At 48.1% G+C, this 24,532-nt stretch overlaps 1 protein-coding gene across 7 annotated transcripts in view; it reads right to left on the bottom strand.

The window, feature by feature from the left end:
- Window positions 1-23,088, bottom strand: part of ACSL6 (acyl-CoA synthetase long chain family member 6) — a 54,180-nt gene extending 31,092 nt beyond the window's left edge. Inside the window, exon 1 of one of the 7 annotated variants that reach the window (XM_038150074.1) lies at window positions 22,931-23,088. In XM_038150074.1, coding sequence (XP_038006002.1) covers window positions 22,931-22,979 — 49 coding nt within the window. In that variant the 5' untranslated portion in view covers window positions 22,980-23,088. Of the gene's footprint in view, window positions 1-6,388; window positions 7,795-9,693; window positions 9,875-22,343; window positions 22,414-22,533; window positions 22,853-22,930 lie in introns of those variants that run through there. The other 6 variants (XM_038150077.1, XM_038150076.1, XM_038150079.1 and 3 more) reach the window with 6 other exon arrangements.
- Window positions 23,089-24,532: the final 1,444 nt, after the last annotated feature.

Here is a 24,532-nt window from a genome sequence, read left to right as displayed (position 1 = left end):
ATCCGTGTCCTTGGCTACGGCACTGGCTGCTCACTCATTTCACTGAGGAAACAGAATTTCCAGGATCTAAAACATCTCAATCTGGACAGGCTGATTTAGAGGGATTTCACGCCAGTGAAACACTACAAGCTTTTTGAACTCTTTTCTCATGTTCAGTTCTGCAGAGCCCAGACCCTGAGATTTATAGCTGTTTTCCTGAAATGGGGTCAGTGACAGAAGATTTGCACAAAGAAGCATCCAGCAAAACTTTAACCACTCTCCTTCACCTTCCTGTGTAGAACAAAAAACATGCCTGTGCTCATTACAGAGGGCTTGGTGGACTTTGCAATAGGGATTCAAATCACGAATGGCACTCAAATTATGACTATGTCACTACAAGAGAGTTTCCATTTGCCAAGGGGAAAGGGAGCATCAGCATTCCCAGGGACACATAAAGCTATTAGCCAGACTGCATCACTGGAAACCATTTGTTTGTTTAAATGGAAGCTGTTGCAATAATTAACATCTTCATGAAAACATGCACAGAGGCTGTCACAGCCATGCAGGCAGAGGCATTTGGGGATGTTGTCTATTGCTTGCAGAGTATAATCATTCTTATTTTTCCTTTTCCCTCAAACTCCATGTAGGCTCCTGGGAGGAGCCCTTCCATTAAATGCAGCTCAGTACCTCTGACCTTCTTCAACTTGGCCAGGGAGCTCCTGGGACACCACAGGCTGTGAATTCCTAATCACTGCTGTAATTAAAACCAGAGAGGTGATGCCAAGTCAGCCTCTGCTCAGCAGCTCCACAAGTTTTCCCTGTGTGGGCATGAGAATGAGAATCTGGATAAGCCTTCAGTCCTCATCCTGAAGCCAGTGTGGGTTGGGGCCAGGCTCAGGTGAGGAAGGGGGACACTGACCACTCTGCAGCAGGAGGCTGGGCTCACATTTCTCTGGATTTTATGGGAACAAGTGACCTAATGAGACATCCTACTGCAGACTGTGCTGTGCCTCAGCCACAAACTCAACACACAGTTTAATCCAAACTTGCAGATTTTTTTGCATTTGTTTTACTTAAACATGAAAATTTAGAAAATTCATGGCATTTGGCCACCTTTCTATTTTCAACTAGTTAGAGATCAGGTCAATTTATTCTATTGTAGTGATTTTACACTATAGTGTTTCTGGAAATGGTAATGCCACACTTTACAGCAGAACAAAACCAGTGTTAATTACAGAGAGAAAATGCCATTATGTATTTGTTGGGCATTACAGAAAGCTACTGAAAACCTTGCAGAACAATTCCCTGCTGTGAGACAGGAAGCCAACACTTGCAAAGTGCTTGAGAAAGAGTAAAGGGTGTGATAAACGTAAAGGGGAAAATAAAAACACCAGAAGTGGGGAAAACAGGAACACCAGAAGTATCTGAAACTGTGAAAGAATCACTGTGTGGAAATCCAGTAAGCAGCCCCAAAATGAAGCAGGAGACAAGCAATACTTGGCTCACATAGTTTTGCAGGACATCTAACAGCTTCTGTCCCACATGCAATTGTGGTATAAGCACATGACCACATCAGTGACCCAAAATATTTCACTGCTTGTCCTACATCCCTCCAGAGCAGCCTGGGCAGGGGTGACCCCACAGCCCTGACCCACCACACGTACTTGGATGCATGTACAGAGGCCCTCTATACTTTGCAAGGGTTAATCAGCCACACATGGAATTCAGCAATTACTAGGATTATTGATCAATCCAAGGCTAATACTACTTAAAACTTTCTGAAAGCTGCTTCTGCTCCTCTAAAGTGGCCTATCTCACTATAGCCCTTTTCTCCATTGAATGTCTCTCACCTTCAGACACATCACCCTAGGCCAATCTCTCACAGGCTCCACATGATGTATCACTGCTTTGATTTTTGGGACAGCACGTTTTCATAAAAACTGTGTTTTCCATTAAAAAAATGCCCCCTACCTAACCAAAACCAGATCAAACTAAACTCTTACAGGTGCTTAATTTTACCCACTGAGCGAAATAATTGCCTCTCCAGTGCACAGCCACAATTACTGTGTTTTACTTAGATCACACAATTCTTTACAGGGTCAAATAATAATAGAGGACTCAAAGCCAAGGCATTTGGCCTCATTGACTGTGGTTGCACTACAACTCAATGAGTTATAATTGGGAAGGAAAAAAAAAAAGAGGGGAAAGAAAAGGAACTGGTTTTGAGATAAAATTTCTTTTTTTGGATTATTATGCCGGTGCTCAGGCAACATAAGAGAGGGTGAGAGGCAATGGATAGCAAACAAGGGAGGACAGGCCCACGGTGCCTGTGAGGCTGTGGCACTTCTTTGGGGAGCAGATGCTAGAGAAACACCCCATGATCAAGAAATGTTACAAGAGCAGTTTAAAACTTTTATATTCTATTTTTACTACCAAAGAATATCCTTCTCGCTTTCCTTTGAGAATCAGACCCATCCAATCTGTGAAACTGGCCTTCTGCCAACATGACTGTTAAAGAACAGGGTTTCAATAGTAGCCAAGCCTCTCTAGCTCAATTTGCTTTCGTGGCAGCAGAGCCACCTGGGGGCTCGGTGCACCCCGAACTCAGGGTCTGGGGCATGGCAGCACACATGGGGCTGCAGCAACACCACCAGAGACTGTCCCCATGCCCCTCCCTCCCACTCAGCAAGGCAGAGTTATCCACAATGGAAAAAGGCTTTGCATCCAGGTCAAGTCTTGGATCTGAAGGAGAATAAGACAAATAAACTTCATGGCAAGGAGGCCAGCAGTGCTTTCCTGTGTTGTCTGGTGACTGAGGGAGTGAGTGAGTGGGGAGAGCACAGGGATGGATGAAAGAGACCAGCATCAGCATGTATTTAGGGCTGAGGTAGAAACTTGGCCCAGTGGTGTATTTTTTTTGGAGAGACAGGCACTTTCACTCAGGACGGAAGGAATGTCTCAGAAAAAAAGGCTGCTGAAGTACTGGGTCCCATTTATACATAGTATTTACACACATTATCTATCTGCATGTGTGGATGTAAATGCTAGTGTGTGCATGTGCATATATATAAAATATATATAAAAAGCAGAATTTCCCCCTACTCTGTGTAATTGATGATTAACAGCACTAATTGCATAATACCATGTGCTCCTGACATTACTGTAGAAACATCTCACTCCTTAAAAAACTCTAAATAAGTAGCTGGTGCACTAACAGCCTGGGTGTGACCATGGCACCACATTTTCCCCATGGTTCCTGGGGACAGAGCTAATGGCAGACCACAGCACTGGGCTCAGGGGCTTTGCTAGTTTCCAGCTTCCATCCACCTTCCGGACATCCCCAACCCCAAAGGCAGGGCCCAGACAAAGGATGGGAATCTCCAAGCAACCAGAGCAGCAGCACTGGCCTCTGCTCCCTCCTGCTCTGCACTGCTGGGAAATGTATTTGCAAAACACAAGATCTTTGCAAGCATCCACTAAAAAGGGAAAACTGCTAACAAGGAGCTCAATGTCATGAAAGAGACCAGTAATCACACATAAATAGAAGTATTTAAAGTATCTGAAATATCTACAGCGTATTGGTCGCGTGCCTAGAGAAATTATTCAATAAATAATTCAGTGCTATGCAGAGATCTTGCTTTAGACATTTGAGATCTTTCAGAGAGCAAAATCCAGCCCTCAGTTGTCTGGAAATGCTCCTTGCTCAGAGCCATGCATGGACCACCAACTCATCCTCATCTCTCTGCACTGAGTCCCTCTTCATCCACTGATACCAAATCCTCATGGAAAGCTCTGTCCTCCATCCCACACCTCCTTACCCACTCTGCACAGCTCAAACATGTGGACCAACATAAAAATACCTTTTGCACCCCTGAGCAGAGTGGTGTAGCAGCCCTCAGAATCCACTATGGCACATAGTCGTCAAAGCCATGACTGGGAATCTGGTCCAAATCTGCCACTCCTTTGGATAACAAAGCATCAGGAAGCCAGTGCAAGCATTTTAAGTTTCATACCAAAAGGGAAAAGCTCAACAACTCTGCTGTCTCTGAAGTCTATCAGTTGCCTAAGGCACAGTAACAAAAAAGCTCCTCTAACTGCTGAAACATCCTTAAAAGGTTACCCAGCACCAGCACGAGCTGGTTTCATGAGGTTTCATTGACCAGGCTAAAACCCTCAGCCTGTGGTTGCAGAGGATGGAGTTCAGATGGGAAAACCTACATGGGATATTTTTGCACCCAATATCCTCCCCATCATATTCCTCTTGTTCCCCTTATGCTAGTGTAGCTTCTGTGTGCTCACCTCAAGTGAGCTCAGGGCATTCCTCCAAGCTAAAACATAACCCAGCCAGAAGGAAAAGTAACCACCAAAGTTGTGGGGTTTTCTGGCTGTCTTCAGCTCTCTGGAGCCTGCTCACACAACTGTGCCAAAATCAGCATGGGGGCTGCAAAGTTCCATCTGGGGAAACCAGAGCCTGATCGCTCCCTGTTGGCTTCCCTGGCTCACAGGCAGCATAGTCCACAGGAGCATCGCATTGAGGTGACTAAAGCAGGAGACAATTTGCCACTCAGCCTTATGGCAAAGCTTGCAGGTGGCAGTGAACCCTGCACATGTTTTCTGGGCTCGTGCTGAAGTGGCATGTGCTGCTGGGACTGTCACAAAGGGCTGGATCCTGACAGTGCATCGTGGGGCTGCTTTTGCTAGGGCTGGGGCTTCGTTCTGCACACTGCGTACAGAACATCTGCAAAGCTCTCCCCTTCCCAGAAGTACACATAAATAATTGTCTACTTCAGTTCTTGTGAAGAATGAGGTTTGTTGGGTTGGGTTCTGGCTTTTTTTTATTTTTTACTGACATTGATGTTTGATTGTCCCATATACTATATGATTCCTGAATAGTCTGTGTCAGACAGCAAACAAACAGCTTAAAGAATGGCATAAAAATAGTCATCTGGGGCAGAGTACAAAGAGAAGCACTGAATGGAAAGGGAGAAGGAAGCTGCACCCCTGACAGCTGCCTTGGCAGAGAGGAGATGTGAAGGTGCTTTGCAAAGAGCTGGATGGCTTGTTGCCAGGGAAAGTCTTGATGTTTGCCTTTAAATAATGAATTTAAATAAACCTTAGTATTGTCTGTAGAGGCCCTGCTCCAGCTAAGAACCCCAGTCACCTGAAGGCTCTGCAGCAGTGTCAGCGCTGGGCAGTGCAGAGGTGCAGGGACCACAAGGGGACTTCCCCTTCCATGCATCCAGGTGGGATGTACTCCCCTCCTCAGCTCCCTGCCTGGCTCGTTTTCAGTCTCTCCACATGAACATGTCACAGCCAGGCCCTCTGTGGCCATCTCACTCTACAAAGCCCCAGCCCGTGGCTGAGTGGAGGCATTTGGGTACAATGCCAGGCAGGGAAGAAGCTGATACCACAAGCATGCATTGCCCTGGCTGTTGAGGGCTGGTGCTGCTGTCCCACAGCAGGTCGCTGCCAGACAAGGACACACATGCAGGCAAATTCCTGCACTGCCAGTTCCCAGCTCTCCATGACCATTCACACCCTGCCCTTGGCTGCACCTGAGGGTCACTGTGTGACACTGGTGACAGTGATACAGGGACAGTTGAAGGGAGAGCCCTGGCTGCTCTCCTGCTGCCCTCACAAACTGCAGAGGTCTGATTCCTGCTGCCTCTCTGGCAGGGTAGGATGGATGACCCCATCTCACACCTCTGCTGGACTGGGCCGTGAGGGGCCCCTCACCTTATGCCCATGCTGGGGCATATGGCTGTTGGCACAGAAATAACTGTCCTGCTATAGTGTCAGAAAAAGTGCTTAGTTTACAAGCAAATCCCTACCTGTCATGATCAGATGGCGTCCTGGTGCCAGGGTGGGGTCCTGCCCTCCCTGCATGACTCCCTGACCCACCACACACCCACCTCCACCCTTGCATGGAGCCCAGCTTGGTGGAGCCCACACAGGCTGGGATGCCCCACCATATTCCAGGCCTGCAAGAGAAAGGAGTCCTCTGGACCATCTGCCCCTTCCATCACTCCCACACCCACCCTACCTTTCCCAGGCACCAGCACAAATATTTGTGCACCACTCCAGGGGTACTGATCCAGCTGCAAACCTTTTTGGGGTCATTGCTGCCCATTTCTTTTGGCAGCAGTATCAGAATAAATGGTTTCTGAATAACACTCTGAGGATCCTGCCAGCCAGTTGCATTCAGGCAAGCATGGGAGTGCTTCATCCAAAGTGGCACAGAAAACTAGACACGCTCATAACAGAAAATCTTCCATAATGCTTAGGACATGACACAGTGGCATGCCCAGAGTTAGATAGGGAACAACAGGAATGTTTTGAATATCACTTCCAAGCCAGGTGTTAACCTGCCTTGTCTCTCTGACAGCTCACACTGGACCAAAACACTTACTTGGTCAAACTTCAATTCTGTGTTGCCTTCTGCAATATCAACAGTTGTGTAGCAAGTGTTCACAGCAGGGCTAAGCAGGCCAGACTGCAGCTGGCATTGCCTCCAGCCATGAAAATCCTGGAAATTTGGTCTGTTGCTGTCTGCAGGAGGTTGCCTGTGCATTATCGCACCACAGATCTTCATCTTCTGCTGCAGATGTAGAGAGAGACCTCACAGTTTGGGCCATATCACAGCTAAACACTACCTTTATTATTATAAGGAGCAATTCTCTTTATGCCAACCCTACAGCTTGAAGAGCTCCAATACTGACTGACCTGCCACTGCAGTTAAAGCAAAGCCGTATGAAAAAGGAGAGGACTGAAAGGCTCTGCCAGCTCTGTGTCAAACACATGCCCACGAAGACTGTATTACAACTGTCACACTGGAAACTGAAATGAGAAAATGACATCAAAATGGGAGCGTACAAAAAAGTAACAGTAGTGTCACTAACTATAACAAATACAGTTGTATCCCTCTCTTAGAGGAAGCTGACTGTAATTAGACCAGGTTAGTTAACAGGAAAGTTCCCTGCAAGTTTATGGAATCACAAATGGGTTGGAAGAGACATTGAAGATCACCCAGCCATCCCCCACACAGTGGGCAGAGATGTCCTTCACTAGGTCAGAATGCTCAGGGCTCCATCCAACCTGGCCCTGTAGCTGTAGTGCTTTTCTAAAGGACCCTGTCTGCACAGATGGGAAGGAGTGAGGGGGTACCAAAGGTTAAGTATACACGGAGAGGGCAGAGTTTTATCCAGACCCTGTGCACACAGAACTGTGACTGCCTGAATCCGCTCCAAGTTTTATCCCAAAACAAACCAGAAGCTGAATGCAGCTTTGAAAGTTGTTCAAGGCTTATTTGGCAACCTTGCAGTGCAGTAAGGGGCAAGAAAATAAAGAGGCAGGCCGGGTGCCAAAAACCCAAAGAAGGCAACTGCCCCCTCCCACTGCAGGTGGGGGACAGCAGCAGGGACAGCAGGCGGGGCAGGAGCAGCGTGATGCAGCAGCCTTGCCCTGCCCGCTGCACAGACCTGCCGGCTCCTGCCGTGCCCTCTGCCTGCCTGGGCCCTGTGCCAGTAGCCTCCAGTCAGAACTGAAACACACTGCCTGCAAGAGCCAGAGCTTCTCAAAATAATCTCTTCTGTGCTCAAGAGTATCACCATGCTTTTAAAGGAACACAACTTGATGTTTCTCTCTTGCATGATATCAGTAAAAGCAGAGTGATTACTGCAGAAAGGCTCCTGGCATTAGGGACACTCACAGCCCAGGTGCAGAAGGTTTTCCCAGGAGGCCCCACAGTGCACACAGCCTCCCCTGCAGCTGTACCCCCGCAGTGCACACAGCCACCCCTGCAGCTGTACCCCCACAGTGCACACAGCCACCCCTGCAGCTGTACCCCCACAGTGCACACAGCCACCCCTGCAGCTGTACCCCCACAGTGCACACAGCCACCCCTGCAGCTGTACCCCCGCAGTGCACACAGCCACCCCTGCAGCTGTACCCGGGGCCATGCCTGACCCACCACACGGTACAGGAGCACGCAGGGACCCTCCACCTTCCAGGAGGCTCTCTGAAACTGCTGAAACCATCATCTTCCCATTCTCTTCACATCCCCAACCTGCTCTGTCCCCAGCATGCCAAAGGATGGGATGCACCAGCAACAGGCACATACACAACACAGCAAGCCAGAAACCACTCTATGTCCAAATAGGGCATTTCATGGCTACAGATAAGGTTTTCATGTTCTGTCCCTGACACCAAGGTGCACCCCCATGAGCTCTCACACCCCACACAGCAGCAGGCTCTTCCCATGTGGATGGAGTACGCTCATGGTGAGGAAAGTACGCTCATATGCTTGAGGAAAGTGTGAATGCACAGCATTGAATTAGGAATATCACACAGTACACTGAATGCTTGCAACCTACCACTGCATAGCTTTGGCAAAGGCAAGTTTTGTCACCAGCTCCCAGAGATCCCTCAGGCAGAGACATACATTGCAAAGAGCCTGCACTGAAGTCTGGGTGGCTGAAAGTTGAGACACAGAAAGCATAAAAACCAGCAGGATGTCACAGAATTCCAGAGTCATTTAGGTTGGAAAAGCCCTCTAACATTATCGAGTCTAACCATTCCCCCAGCACTGCCAGGCTGGCCACTAAACCGTGTCCCAAAGTGCCATATCTACACATTTGTTGAATCCCTCCATGGTTGGCGACTCCGCCATTCTCTTGGGCAGCCTCTTCCAGAGCTGAAAAATTCTTCTGGTGAAGAAATTGTTCTTAATATCCAACCTAAACTTTGCCTGGCACACCTCGATGTCACTTAATCTTCTTCCTCCAATTGCTACTTGGGAGGAGATGAACCTCCCCAGCTAGCTTCAACCTCCTTTGTAGAGTGATAAGGTCCCTTCTGAACCTCCTTTTCTCCAGGCTGAGCTCCCCCGGCTGCTCCTTATCTGGCTTGTGCTCCACACCCTTCCTCAGCTCCCTTGCCCTTCTCTAAACACACTCCAGCACCTCAATGTCTTCCTTGGAGCAAGGGAAAACTCAACATAGGATTTGAGGTCAGCCACAACTAAACAGGTGTGCCACGTTCCACAGAGCTCCCGCTGTGGGAAACAAGCCCCGATATGTAGGGTTAAGAGTTTGGGGCAATGAACTAAGAGGAGCAGATTCCTCCAGGGAAGCTCCAGTCGCCAGGCTCCGTCTCTGCATCCCAGTGAACTTGCACCCACGCCTGACTGGGTGCAGGTAGAGCTGTCCTCACCGCTGATCCCAGAGCTGCGGGAAGGTCTCCAGCCCCCAGGGCTGTCACCCCGCAGCCCACGCGAGACCTCCGGGGCTGTTGCCTCCAGCGCTGGAACTCCAGCCAGAGCCGGGCAGGAGCTTTTCCCCCGCTAAGGCTGCTGGAAACACGCGCAACAACGGGAAACTGCCCAATCCAGGTGCCCGTGACCCCCCGGAGCTGTCCCGCATCGCCCCCGCGGGACGAGCCCACCCACCCAGCAGCACCGGGTCCCTCTGCCCCGCAGCCCCCCCGCCTTTTGGGCTCGGCTTTGCCCGGCATCCCGGAGCCCGCCTCCGCTGGAGCCTGCGGGCCCCCGGCACCCGCCCGGAGGCCCCTGGGATGGGGGTCCCGTCTGGAGCCCCCCGGGCCGTCCCGGACCCACGCGAGCCTTGCCCGGCCGCAGCTCCTGGGTCCCGCTCGCATCGCCCCCGGGCTCCTGAGAGGCGCCGCGGTAGCAGCAGAGAAACCCCCGCCGGGACTCACCATCCGCCGGTGCCCCGGGCCCTCTGCTGCCCGGTCAGCTCATGGCCGGGGCTCTGCCCTCCCGATCCCCGCACAGAACTGCTGACTGCAGGGCGTCCCTCCCCCTCGCATCTGCAAACGGCTGAAAGAAGTTAAGCTTGGCTAATATCGGCTTAGGCTGTATTAGCGCGGCAGCAGCAGCGATGCCCGCTGTAACCCTTGAGCTTCCACATCCCGGCGACGGGAGCCGCCTCCCCGAGGAGAAACCCACCCTCTCCGCTTCTGAATATTGCAGCATTTTCGCACATCTCTGTCATACTGGAGGATTTACAGGCTCGAAGCAAGGCTTTTGAGTGTAAAACTGTAAAACCTTTCTGCAACTGCGCAGTTTAAAATTAGAAACGTGGTTTTTTTTTTCTTTTTTTTCTTTTTTTTTTTTTTCTTTAGGAAAAGTCATTAAAGAAAGTTTCTGACACTGAGAAAGTCTGTGCCACCAATTCGGGTCTGCTGAGCTAGAAACTTCATAGGTCGGATATCGGCAGATATTTAAATGGGCAGATGGTGGCAAGACAAAGGGTAATGCCTTCACACTGACAGACAGCAGGGTTAGATGGGATATTGGGAAGAAATTCTTCCCTGTGGAGGTGAGACACTGGAGCAGGCTGTCCTGAGAAGCTGGGGATGCCCCACCCCTGGATGTCCAAGGCCAGGTTGGACAGGACTTGGAGCAACCTGGTCTAGTGGAGGGTGTCCCTGCCCATGGCAGAGGGATTGGAACTGGATGACCTTAAAGGACCCTTCCAACCCAAAACATTCTGTGATGATCGAGTAAAATAAATACAAATCCCCTGAATCAATAAAATAGTAACTATTGCCAACATCATCATTATACTCCTATATATATTAAAAGAAAAAGCCCAACACCCCTGGTATTCCAGCATAAACCAGGTTTTGTTAATTTACACTCAAAATAACAAGACCAGAGCTTTGAAGTTCATTTGTCATGGTAAATTACTAACATTTACATTTGAGAGATCTGGCTGAGATACTCTCAACTACAAGAACATTCCTTTCAACTGGAAACCAACAGACCAACAGTGTCTGATAGCTTCCAACTCCCCAGTCCTGAGCAAAGATAACATGGGTGTGCCACCCCTGGGCCCCCGGAGCCCTTGCTCCATATCATCCCGTTATTTACTGCTCATTTTTTACTGTTCAATTCCTGCTTAGGACTCTGTTAGGAAGGCATTTGAGGGGTCCTCCCTTCCACAGGCTGAATATCTGGCATTATTAACACTGAAATTATTGTTTTTCTCAACTCCTTTTTTTCCTGGCTGGCTCTCCACAACCACTTGGCAGAAAAGGGGGGAGCAGAGGGTGAGAAGCTGTGTGAAGACTTACTATTACCACAGTTAATAAAGTTTCTGTCTGACCTGCCCTAAATTTTACTTGTGATATTGCAGTTTGTAATGGAGAATTCTCAAAGAACACTTAACACCCATGAATGAAGAGAATATTTAATGAGATTTCAGGCAAGATTGTCAAATATCGCTCCTTTGGGTCACATGGAGGGTGTTCTGCAATCAGGCTTAATTCATCAAAGTGCCAGAGTAGGGCAGGGAGTACTAGACTGAATGGTCTGCAGGTGCAAATCAGCATCACAGTGCTGGCTTAATGGGACCTCAGCAATATTCACCAGCTCAGATTCCTGCCCCTGTGTTCTTTATGAGCCACAGCTTGACAGAATCTTTGTTGTCAGGAAAATATTTCAGGTGTGTGAACAGTCCTGGGCTGGCTGGGTGCTTCAGTGGCAGTAGCCCACAGTCTCAGCATATCTGTGTTCATGCTGAAATGCCCTAAAGGGGACGTGGGAATCCTGATTTCAAATGAATATTGGATTAAAACCAACGTACTGTGCTACAGAGCTCTTCTTTTAAGCTCCTGCTGGTAAGGGCTGGTCTTGCCTACCAAGATGAAGCTCAGCATGGGCAATATACCCTCAGTATAAGTGGTGAGATTGAGGAAAATATGTGTTTCATGGTAGAGTCTGACCCTTTTACCCCCTCTGTAAATACTCTGAGCAGTAATTCCCTTTCTCTTGTTTTGCTTTCATTGCAGTACATAAGCATATGGGCTCACTCTCTGAAACAACCATTGGAGATACCTGAGGGAGAACAAAGAGAGGAAGATGGATGTGGGCTGCCTACCTTAAGAGAAAAACAATGTAAGCATACTCTAAGTAATAAACTGAATAAAAGCCTTCTCTCTGCCCCAGAATTTTCTGCCAGGTAATTTGCAGGGCAGAGTGATGGGCACAGGGCTTTATGGGAAGACAACCTAATTTTCTGGACTCACAGCCAAAAGAAAGCATTGAGTAACTGGGTTGTTTATACTAGTATAAAGGAAATTAGACTTCACCTTTTATGCTTAGGCTAAAGCCCAGTGAGACCCACCTACCAGTAAAATCAATGGGAAGACTTCAAAGAACTTCTCAGGGATTTGGCTGAGACCTGACCAATCCAGGATGGAATGTAAAAAAAGATGTATCAGTAAATCACAGTGCATTTAATGCTTCCAGCCAAAGACAAAGTTAAAGTGTCCTATAAAAGAGAGTAACCTATGGAATATCTCTATGCTTTTGTACTTTATCAAAATTAATAAGAAATGTAGATTAAGATTGAATTTTAAACATTGCTGCTTGTAGGCAGGAGAATACAGGATAGGACACGGTGTAATTGTTTTAAACCAAAAGATGGCAAATGCAGACTAGATATAAGGAATGGTTGTTTGTTTGTTTTTCTATAAGGAAGGCGGTGACACACTGCCACAGGTTGCCCAGAGCAGCTATGGATGCCTCAGCCCTGAAAATATTCAAGGTGAGGTTGGACAGGGCTTGGTGCAACCTGGTCTGATTGAAGATGTCCGCTCATTGTAGGGGGGTTAAACTAGATGAACTTTAAAGATCCTTTCCAACACAAACTATTATATGACTCTATGTAGAGTCACCAGAGCAGCTAAATGAGGCTGTACCACCAGGAAACCACACAGAGCTGAGATAGCCTGGGAGCTTCCATTGCTCTGTGGAAGAGTTCCACTTCAAAATTCTGAGCATAACTCAAAAAACCCAGTTGCTGCTATGGTTTTCAGGACATTCCCATAAACCAGAGCAATAGCTTCAGTTACAGAACAGAAATGTGCCAACAGTATCTCTACATTCCTGAAGGCCCATCCATGAAAAATTGTGCCTCAAGTAGAAATAAAAAAACTAATACAAATAATGTGTAAGAATGGGGAACTTTACTGCTTTGTGTGTCTTTGTAGTGGTTTCCTTTCCTTTTCTATATCTTCTGGTCAGATATTATGCTTTTATGTTTATACAGCCTATATTTTTGACCACTTCCAAAGAGCAGCAGGAAGGAAGCACACAGCACAAGCAGAGGATTAATTGAATAATTAGGAACATTAATATTATGTTACTGGGCAAGTGTTTCTGCCTCCTCTCCCTCTAGCCCTCAATTTCCTTACACCACAGGGATGCCAGCTGATGGCAAGGTAACAAAAATAAACCCAGGATGGTGAATTTATTGCTTATACATCTCTTCCCAGCTGTCATCCTCAGAACATTTTACAGGCACCTAGAAGCTCAGTCTCCACATTGCAGCTGAGCGTGGTAGGTGCAGCACACAGTGAGGTACAGGGGCCGTGTCCTGGCCCAGTCCAAGGGGACCTCTCCTGCACCCTGGCATGTCAGCAGGGCTGGCATCCACCAGCCAGAGACTCCAGCCACATCCTACACCCAGCTTCTGCTCCCCTGGCAGCAAGGGCCTGGCACTGTGCTGGAAAATGAGGGAAAAGGGGGGATTTGGCATCCTCTCATGGAGGGTTTTTGAGAAATCTGTGGTTGGGCTGTGATTTGAGATGTTCTTAAATATTCCAAATTAAATACTTTGCTGAAGTATTTTTTTTTCTCCTGACACTAATAACAAGCAGTTACAGTTTGAATGATTTTTAAACACACGGTTTATGTTTCAGGATCTTTGTTGTTGCTTCAGGGTTTTTTATTTATTTTGTTAACTAAAGCAGCAATTAGGTTATTTCTATTTTTGTTTCTAGAAAGTTCCCTTTGCTGATGCCACATCCTGAAGCACCCTGCACCTTTCTGTGCCTGACACTGCTGTAACTTGCTTTTGCTCTCCTGTTTTCACAAGTACTTTCAAGTCACCCTGCAGACATTTCTGTCCGTGCTAAATTTTGCAAACTCTCTGCAAGTCAGTCTGTGGCTGCACATAAGTGAATTTTCAGTTCAAATGTATATGGCACATTTTTGCTGACTTCTGTCAGAGCTCTCCCTGTCTCCAGCCTCCTTCCCCATATACCTGCTGCAAAAACAGCCTTAAAATCTCTTTTTCTGAATGTTTTAAGCCTCCAAGATGCTGGAACGAGGTTCCAAAGGGTTAAGATGGAGGAGGCCCCCAGACGGCTCATTCCACAGTCTCAATGACACAGAGCTTTTGCCTTTTCAAATATATTTAAGCAAATAAAGTGAATAGAGGATATGCAAATGCCTTTCCCGAAAGGAAACACAGCCCTGATTTGTTGTTGGCAGGTCAGAGCATCACACCACCCTCAGCAGCCTCTCAGCTGCGGGAGATTCAGGCAGGAGGAGGTGGCGGCACAAAAAGACCCTTTTCAGGCAGAAAAAAAAGCAGGACTCGGGTATTCCAAGGAGACAGAGGGAGGAGGTCACTGGGGATGGCTCCCCCGGCATCTCAAAACCCTGGTTCCCTGTGAGGGTGGTGAGGCCCTGGCATAGGTTGCCCAGAGAAGCAGGGGCTGCCCCTCCCCTGGAAGTGTCCAAGACCGGGTGGGACAGGGCTTGGAGCAGCCTGGTTTAGTGGCAGGTGTCCCTGCCCTGTAGCAACACGAGTGGGTGTGCAAGGGAGACCCACAGTGAACAAGGGTTCAGGGGACGTCAGGACACTGGCACAACTTGAGTCACCTTTTACAAGCTGGTGCTCACAGGCTAGCCACAAGCTGCTGTCAGCTCCAAGGAGCTATTTGAACATTTGGCTGAAGAAAAGATAATTCTGAATGAGATCACTTGGAGTTATGGAAAAGGGTTTTACCTAAAACTGAGCTGTATTGGTATCTTGGTTTGAAAGACACGCGTCTGCCAAGGAAGGTAGGAACCTCTCTTGGAATCGAAAATGTGACCTCCTTCCCTCCAAATTATTACAATTTGAAATTACAAGGCTTTCAGGCAAAGGTTTGGGAAAGCAATAACAGCTCTTAGCTAGTGTGTGTGTGTTTAAGAAGGCAAACCAAGGGCAGCAGCCCCAGCCCGGAGCAGGGCACGGCCAGCGGGGGCGCTGCTGGCTCCCGGCCGTGCAGGGCGCGCGGGGATTCCTCCAGGCCTGCAGGGGGCGCTGCGGCGCGGGCTCAGGGCGCTCTGCAGGGGGGTGATGGCGGGAGAGAGGGGAAAGGGGCTTCCCCTGCAACCGCCCGGGGCAGCCGGGCCCGGTGCCCTCCTGATGGCGAAAGGGGCAGCAGCCGGAGCCTTGGAGCGTCGCTGGAATGGCAGAGCCCAGCGCACCCACTGGCAAACAAAGTGCAGCACTAAGCCCTAAGCAGTGGCAGAGGCAGAAGCAGCGGGGGGTCCTGGCAGGCGCTGGATGTCCGGCTAAAGTGTAGCAAAAAACCCAAAATAATGGCAAAAAATGGCCGGGGCTGTGCAGGAGCAGCTGGGCTCCCGCAAGCAGCCGGGAGAGGCTCCCTCAGAGGGCCGCAGGGCCCTGGGTTCTCAGGCCCCAGTGGATGGGGAGGGCCCTTTTCCAGTGCAGTCAGGTGTTGATAAGGTCCAACAGCTGCTCTTACAAGCAAAGGTTCACCCACTCACCCATGATAGGAGAAGCAGTAAAAGACTGAACTGTTGGAAACAATATACCTTTAAATTTTTATTTTGTCTCTCTAGTTACGCTTGACTTGACTTTACCTCAGAGAAAAGAATTTTCTCTGGGTTTTTTTAGGAAATGTAACATCACCCTAAGGAGATGGGCTTAGCATACCAACAGACTGGGAGCAGCCCAAAGATACCCAGAAAGATAAAAGGCCATCAACGGAACATCAGCGGCCACCTACAAACATCTACCCATCTACTGTCACAGGAACATCTACCACCCTCACGGGCCACCTCTGCTCCAGAAAGGACTGATAAGAAAATTGAAGAATTGAGATCTAATTAATATCAGAGGCAAAGAAATTCGGATCCAATGGAAAATTGAACACTAGGGGTTGCTCAACTCTAGACCAACGTACTTTGAAGCAGTTCATTTCTATGGGTTTTGACTGTATAAAGTTTGGGGGGAAATCCTGCAAAAATATGTGTCATGGAATGATTCTCTCTGCACACCAGGGCTACGTATGGATGAGATTATTTCTCTGGTACATCCTGGCCAGATCAACATCCTGACCAGAATAAACTCCCTCCTCCTCCTCCTCCCATCCACATATTTTGTTCTCTTAAGTACCTGTTGTTATCATCTCTTGGCCATGACATGGGACAAAATTCCCTGAGAGAAAGAAAAAAAAGGAAAAAAAATCCCAATCTCTGGCAATTGGAGATAATAAATAAAAAGTGTATTTAACATTTCAAAAGGGGTTCTAATATATTTGTCTTTTTTTGTCCATCATTGCGAAGAATCTTACAACAAACTAAATAATATCCTCTCAACTTCTTAAAACTAAGTACTGTTTTCTGCAGAAAAGACATTAAGTCTGCATCATTCCTGCCTTCTGTAATTTGACTGCTTAGATCACCTCCAACTCACTTCAATCAACAGCAGAATGATTGTTTCCTAGATAATTTTTCAAATAGGAAAAAAAAAAAAAGAAGTTAAATCAGTTTAGCAATCTACGTGCTGGTTCCTGTGCCGAACAGCTCATACTTGCCCTTGGAGATGAGGGGAAAAAAACAAAAGAATGCCAACTTAGCAAATGTGCCAGTGCTTTGCCTGCTGTAGCTTTTGGCTGGGGCCATCTAGCAGCAAGTGGGACACCCCAGCGGTCACAGCGATGTCAGTATGGCCACTGAAGCTGATTTTAGGGATTTCATAGCCCTTGGAAAGGAGTTGCTTATTGCTCTGGAGGCAAAGAGGAGCAGGGCTCTGACCCTTAGCATGTGCAGGCCCTTCCCTGAGGCAGCTGTTCCTGAGCCCTGTCCCTGCCTGGGCACCATCACTGGCCCACATGGGTGGGCACAGCCCAGGGGCTGCTCTACCTTGTGCACGGGGGCAGCTCAGCCCCAGTTTCCTAATGGCTGGTGGGAGAAGGAAAAGTCATTTCAGCCAGCCCCTGTGATTCTCAGCCATGAACAAGCACAGTGGCTTGCCCAGGAAAGGGAGTGAATGCTGTGCAATTTTCTATCCAACAGCAGGTCAAGCAGCAGCCCACAGTGAGCCGTGGTGCCCTCTGCACACATCCATGCACTGCCTGTGCTCTCAGCAGCAGGGAAACCCATCCTTTCCAAAGGCAAAAGATGCCAGGCTGAAGAGGGCGCACAGCCCCAGGGGCAGAGAGGACGGGGCAGAGATCTGCCACACGGGCAACTGTCCCAGAGAGGAGGCTGTGCCATTTTCTGGGGTGAAAACATCGGGGAAAAACAAATAGCATGGCTGAGACATCATGCTGGCATCCAAATAAGCAGGATCTGGATTAGTCATAAGCAAATCTGAGAGGAAATTTGGAAGATTTTTCTAGTAGTTTCTAGAACTTTCCCAAATGAAAGCCTGTTCACAGCAGGGAGAGTCACACCTCTGTGGAAGGATCAGCATACATGACACCATACACCAGGTCCCTGCCACCTCAGTGCTTCTGCTTCTTGACCCAAAGTTGTATCTTAATAATTACAGAATCATTATGGTTGGAAAAGCCCTCAAAGGTCATTGTGACCAATGGCTAATCCAGCACTACTAAACACACCACTAAATTTAATCCCCTAGCACCACATCTACATATTTTTGAACACTTTCAGGGATGACAACTCCAGTACTTTCCTGGGCAACCTGTTCCAATTTCTGACCACCCCTTTAATGAAGAAATTTTTACTAATATCTAACTTAAACCTCCTCTGGCAGAGCAAAAAGTCCCATTGTGGTGACTGATCTGGCTGACAGCTTTGGTGTGGCTGTCTTTCCTCTGTGGTCGAAACACAAACTCAGGTGGCCAGGTGGAGCATCCAAGTGTCTGTTTCCAGGTGTGGAACTGATGCTCCCCTCCTTGCCATCATCAAAACCCTCATCAGTGAAAGAAGTGAGGGGTCTCCTAGAATCTGGCCACTAAAAGATGGATTTACACAGGTACTCCACCTCTGCCACAGGCAACAGTGGGCAAAAGACCCTCTGCTGGGGTTGTTTTTCCAAATAACCCAGCATTTGGAATTTTTGCTCCTGGGCCAAGTGACACACTTGGCCTCAGTAGGAAAAGTCACCTAAAAACCCCCAGGTGCCTTTGGAGTTGTTACTCTCAAAGAGGTCAATTTATCCAGCACGGATTTTGCAGCATGACTGTACAGTGCTTAGTGGAAACTCCTTACTGCAGTTCACATGTGGTGTCTCTGAGATTTTATCTACACAACCAAAGCCACTTTGTTGAGCAAATGGAAATGTGAGCTGCAGTCTTGCAAAACCATGGCACACAGGTCTGAATAAAAAGACTTTTCCTCCCTGAAGTGGGGCTTTCCTAGAGAAACCATGATTTCCATTGAATGACACACTTTTTTTTTTGACAAGTGACCTTTTCTTCCTGTGGTGTGGAAGAAAATGACTTGGACAGGTTGGTTGGATTTACCTTCTTTCCATGTTTATGGGATTGGAATATCCCACACAACAGAAGACAGAAAAATCCCCTGTGTGGCTGACTAATCCGGGGGTTGTGGGGGAATCACCATGGGGGAATCACCATGGGGTCTTGCCAAAACCTTATTGTGAACTCAGCCCAGGACAAGAAGGGGCTGCATTTTCAGCCATGCTTTTCTGAAGTGTCTGCTGCACACTGTAGCTGAAGCAGCTACATCGCTGCTTGCAAAAGCACAAGCAGTGAGTAAAGGATGCTGAAGCGTGGCTGCAGCAAGGAGCTGGGGACCAGCTCACAGGTGCTGAACTACCCCTGTGGCTTTGACACTCTTTCCTGACTAAAAATCCCCACTCATCCCAGTGTCTTACTTTCTCACCACCAGCTACCATGTTTTCCATAGTGCAGTCTCCAGCAGGATGGTAAATATTTATAACTTTACCTATATACAGAGTGTAGGAAGAAGCAAAATTGGGCAAAGCCCCTGGTCTGCTTCCTCACCCACCTTTCCACCAGCCTCAGGTCACCTTGGAGACTCTTTGGCAATGCTTATGGTGCAAGGAGGCTTTGACACAGCAAATGACTTGTCATCAGTAAGTCCTGGTGGCACACTACAATAAATCCAAGCCCAGCAGAACATTTCCCTGTATCATGCTGTACAGAATCATCGCTCAGTTCCTTGAAGTCTCCAAGAAGGATTTGCAAGGACTCTGAATCAGCATATCTGGGAAGAAAAGCTCCTGGAGAGCCAATCATGGTTCACAGCAAAATACAGGAGAGCGTGGAAAGGAATGTGAGGGTCCCTGCTGGGGATTCAAGGATTTTACATGTATATTTCAAGCATATTTATATAAATTTTTTAATAGCCACATGCTCTCTGATACACCTTTCTCCACTCTATTTTAGTTGTTTCACAGGGTAAGAGGGTATCTGGGTTCCTGAGCTCTGTAAACCTTCCTGCTCAGTGGAAGAAGAGGTGAGAGGATGGAGCAGTTTGGACCACCAGTGCCTTCTCCAGAGGGGACAAGACTGGTGAGCTGCAGGAGCGGAGGTCTGCACTGTCCCTCCTCTGAGCTGTCCCTGCTCTGGGCACCCACAGCCCTGCGGGGACAACGACAGGGACAGATGGGTCCCCAGTGCCAAGGACCTGCGGGGCTTTGGCTTTGCACAGTAGCACAAGAGACAGGAATAGCAGTGAAGGAAAAATACTCATTACTTGTATTGGCCCATCCCCAAAGAACGTATACAGAGCACTTAAAAATAAAAGAATAAATTAACAGATGTTTTTCTTTCATGTTGACTTCTGATCAGAAAGAGGGTAAGTTATTTTATTTGGATCTTTATGAAAAAATAATGTAGCAAAGTTAAGAACAAAGCCATGGGAAAAGAGCTGCCCTGAATGCCTGTGAACCCACCAAAAGATAACTGCCTGTGTCACGTTACCCACCGTCTCTTTCCATCTCACCCAGACTTGCCTCTAGTTACCCTTAAGATATCCAGGTGCTGTTTGCAACTGTGCAGTGATGAAGGAAGAACAAGGTATTTCTCTCAAAGTGCTCTCAGAAATGTACTCACAATGAAACATTTAAACCCTCTGGTGCTCTGCAGTGTTTGGTGACATCAAAAGGGCAATTATACCCTTACTGATGTAATGTTGTATTTCTTTGCTTCTGGCTCACTCCCAAGTCAGCTTTCCTATTTCTGAAGGTATCCAGTTAATTCCATTTACCATCTGTCTTCAAAGCTTCTCTCCTGTTTTTATTACTTGAATGTAATTGTAATATCCATAGGTCTATTGTGGAGATAAGAATCAAATAAATGTCCAGATTAGTCAGGAGCAGCAGAGAAAAATTGCTATGTCCTGGGAGGGAGCAGGGAAATCCAAATGTATCTAATCTTTCCTTTTGATAGTATCTAGCAAATGTTCAAATGGAGCAGTAATACAGGGATGGAGAATAAAAGCAACTAAATATACCTCAGCCAACACCATGATCTTTGCCTCCGGTGCAGCACCTGGCACTCCACAGGCTGGGCTGAGCAGCCTTGGGCATCTCCTCTGTACACAAAGCATCACCAAGGACTCCTGTGTCACAGCACGAGAGCCAGGATCCAGGATCAGGAGTGGGACTGTACAAGGCTACTGTAACCTCAGATGAACCTCCCAGCCCTTTACAAACATGCACTGAGAAATGTTTGGAGATGCACTGGTGCTGGTGGGAAAAGACACTGTGATGGCAGATTTCCCCTCTTGTGCCTCCACACATGAATGCAGGTGCCCTGCTGGCCTCCAGCTGCTGCCAGGAGGCAAGAGAACAAAGACTTCCTTCCTGTAAGGCAGGACTCACAGGGCAGGCAAAGAGGCTCATGACTGCAGCCACATGAAAGAGAAGAGCAGAGGAGTAAAAGTAGGGAATCCCAGAGGTTCAAGGGGTAAGGTGAATTCTTGGACAATTTCAATCAAACCAGCAATGTTCAAACTCTGGGGAGTTTGCCATTAGGTTTGTGTTTTGTTTACTATACCACTCTCTGCATCCATCAGACCATCCAAGACTGCACAGTAGGAAATAATTGGCTTTGTCTTTCACTGACTTCTACCATGATTTCATTGAGATGAACATTATAGACCTGTTCTCACCTTGTTAAAACTTTCCTAATGGCGCCAGAAATTATTTTGAATTAAAGAAGAATGCTTCACCGGGCTGTAATGGCCAAGGAGCCCCTTGTTCAGTAAATCAGCACAGCCACAGTGACTCCTTTGCAACATGACTGATGGGATGGGGCCATCAGAAGGCCAAAACCAGACATGAGAACAACAGTTGCTGCTCCAGGGCTGAGCAGGTGCCACACTGCCAGGTCAGGCAGAGCCATTGGCTCTCTGGAGGGATCCATCCCTCAGAGATCACCTGTGGTGGCACACATCTCAGTGCCACTGCAAAAGGCAATAGCAGCACACCTCTCTTCTGATGGCACCTATTCTGCAGACAGAAACGTTGGGCTAAAGTCATGTCCACACTAAAATAAAGAGAGCACATCATTAAGTGAGGCCCCAGACACACACTTAGGGAAAGATGCACTAGAGAGAGGAGCTGGGACACAGCAGAAACACTGAGATGTGAAGCACAGAAATCAGTACCTCAGGGCAGATGTGGAGGACTGAGGGTAGGAGCTTACACAGGAGACCTGCTCCCAGTGGGTCCTGTTCTCCTGCTGTTGTCATAAACAAGCCTAGTGCAACCAGTAATGTGGCTCAGAGCAGTCCCTGGCGCCTTGGGGCCCAAAATACAGTAACAAACTCTTGCCCACAGCTTCCCAGCCGAGTCCTCCTTTCTGTTTCACCCATGTAATTCCCTCTGGGCCATATTTCACTGCATGAGTTTTGCTACAGTTCTGAAGCAGCTGATTTAAGCTGCTGATATAAGCAGCTGTAAGGCCTCTGCCTTTAATGAGAGCTAACAGGATATTTTCAGAGGCAAAATTCAGGCTAGCAATTTTAGGTTCCCATTTTTTCAGTGTGAAACATCATTTTTCATAATCAAAAATAGCAAGTAGGCATGAACATAAATAGTTACAATATTTTCCATTATCAACACTCCCCTCAGAACATCTACCTAATGATGCTAAGGTGTTGTCTTTTAAAATAATTTTCCCCTTTGTACTTCTCCTTGGAAGTCTATCAGTCTAGAGGGAAGCTCTTTGATACATAAAGGGGGAAACAGCACAGACATTGAACATTACCTTTCTTTAGAAAAGGCACTTCACACAGATTCAAAGGACTCAATTTCAAATCAGCACAGCAGATCAACTCAAGATGAACCTTTAAATACCTTACAGAAATCCTCCTGTTTCAGACTCGCAAGAATTTCCTAATGCAGACCCACTTGGAATCGTCACTGCCTGCCCACAAAACAATGGGATCCAGCATCACCCTCTGCCCGTCGGCTCTGAACGCGCACACACCCCGCCGAGCGCGCCACCGTTTCACATACCCACTACAAAGTGCCCCAACAAATTTACCAGAGATGGACTGGTGGAACAAAGCAGCAGGACAGTTTGAGGGATATTATGTAATGCATCCCGCCGAGCTCTCTGCACCACTGCCACAGCGGCTCATGGTGCCGGCTCCGCCGCACGCATCGCGCCGAGCATCATGCCGTGCCCATGCAGAGCGCCGCTCCCGCCGGCCTCCTCCCTCTACAGAGCTTGGAATACCCTTTATCCCGGAGCGGGGGCGGCCACGGGGAGCCGGACCGCGGGCCCAGAGGCCGCTTCGGAGGGTTCAGGCCGGTACCACCGTGCCAAGGCGGGGAGCGGCTCCCCACCCGCTGCGGAGAAAGAAAGGAGCCGGGAACCAGGGAGAGGGGCGGGGAGAAGGACAAACCCCGCAGCCGAGGCGGGCCGGGCCAGCACTCACCCAGCAGCAGCCAGCCGGAGCCCGCGGAGCCCAGGAGCGGGGCGAGCATCCCTGCGGCGCGGCCCCTGCCCCCGCTCCGCGCACTGCGGCGCTCACTGCGCACCCCGCCGGCCCGGCCCGGCCGCTCCGCCGCGCCCCGCGCACTCCCCGCCGCTCCCCCGGCGGAGGGCGGTGTTTTTAGCAGCCCTCCTCCTCTCCCCATCCAGCCGAGCCCTCCAGATCCCTCCTAAAAGGGGCTATGCTGCCGGCGGTGCGCGGATGCTCATCGGAACATCCCTGCCCCCTGGGATCCATGAGCGGCGGCGGGGGAGCGAGGGGGAGAAACTTACTCCTTTATAGCTCTATTTTCACCTTTGGCCGATGAAATTGCAGCTGGCCGGTGACCTGCATGTACAACAGCAGTACTAAAGACCATCAGAGATGCTGAAACACAGCCAGCTTCATCAGCAGAGACAGCTCGGCATTGCCTCTAGACATCATCATACAGCTCCTGGCTACTTAAACTAAAAATAAAAACAAAACAAACAAACAAACCAAAAAAACCAAAAAAAAACCACCGCAATCTGTGTGATACTAAATACATGGAGAGAGGAGAGGGAAGCAGAGCAGATTTTTGCTCTTGACTGTTCCCTGAACAAGCTAGCTGTAAAAAACCTGATGTCCCAGCTCCTTGGTACATGAAGGGCTTTGCAGAAGAAGGTGTTGGAAGGGCTGCACCAGTGGGGAGAACATGTCTTGCATCCCTCTGGGAATCAGAGTGCCAGTGGAGTAAACAGGATGGGAGTGCCAAAGGGTAGAAGAGATGCTGTCTTTTTATTCAGCCCTTTGAGTCACTAACATGGCAGGTCTGCACAGCAGGCAAAACTGCCTGTTCCAAGCTGTGATATGCAGCTGTTTAACTCTTTGGGAATATAGGCCAAGATACACCAATACAATTCCCTGCTTGTACCAGGAATTAGCGCTAGTTCAGGTACGATTACATCTGTGAAGGGCACACATTTCCTTTGCAGATAAAAGGTTTTGGTTTTCTCGAAGATAAAAATGAAGCATATGAAAATTAAGAATTTCTATTCCATGGCAAAAAAAATTTCACCATGTGGTTTCCTTCTGATTCAATATGGGAAGGATCTAAAAAAACTTCCTGTGTACAGGAGCCCAGAAGCTGATTAAACCTGATGTAATTTGTATTAGAGCCATTACTGCCCACTCCTGAAAGCTGTTATAAAATTGTCATGTCCCTTTTGGTCAAGGGCTCTTTGTCTTTCAAGACTCACAGTCTGAAGGCAGAAAACCATCATCAAGCACTCAAACAAGTGAGCTGGAAACCAAAGAGAACTGTAGCTGCTTCCTCAGACTGCAATTCTCATAGTAAATACCTCTAAACAATCGGGACTTCAGCTACACCTTCAAGTGCCATCAAATCAAATATAACAGCTATAAACTAGGACTTGGCAAAATCATTTCCCCTGTCATCTGTTTTGCTTGAGAGTGAGATAGATTATAGATTAAATATTGCACAATCTAATTTACTTAAGAACATTTGTAGCCTATTCCTACAGCCTTCTCTTGCAAACGAAAAACAGTTTCTATGCCAATTTTTAC

This window comes from Motacilla alba, chromosome 13, assembly GCF_015832195.1.
Source record: "Motacilla alba alba isolate MOTALB_02 chromosome 13, Motacilla_alba_V1.0_pri, whole genome shotgun sequence".
NCBI lineage: Eukaryota > Metazoa > Chordata > Aves > Passeriformes > Motacillidae > Motacilla > Motacilla alba.
This window is presented reverse-complemented; position numbering and strand designations above follow the sequence as displayed.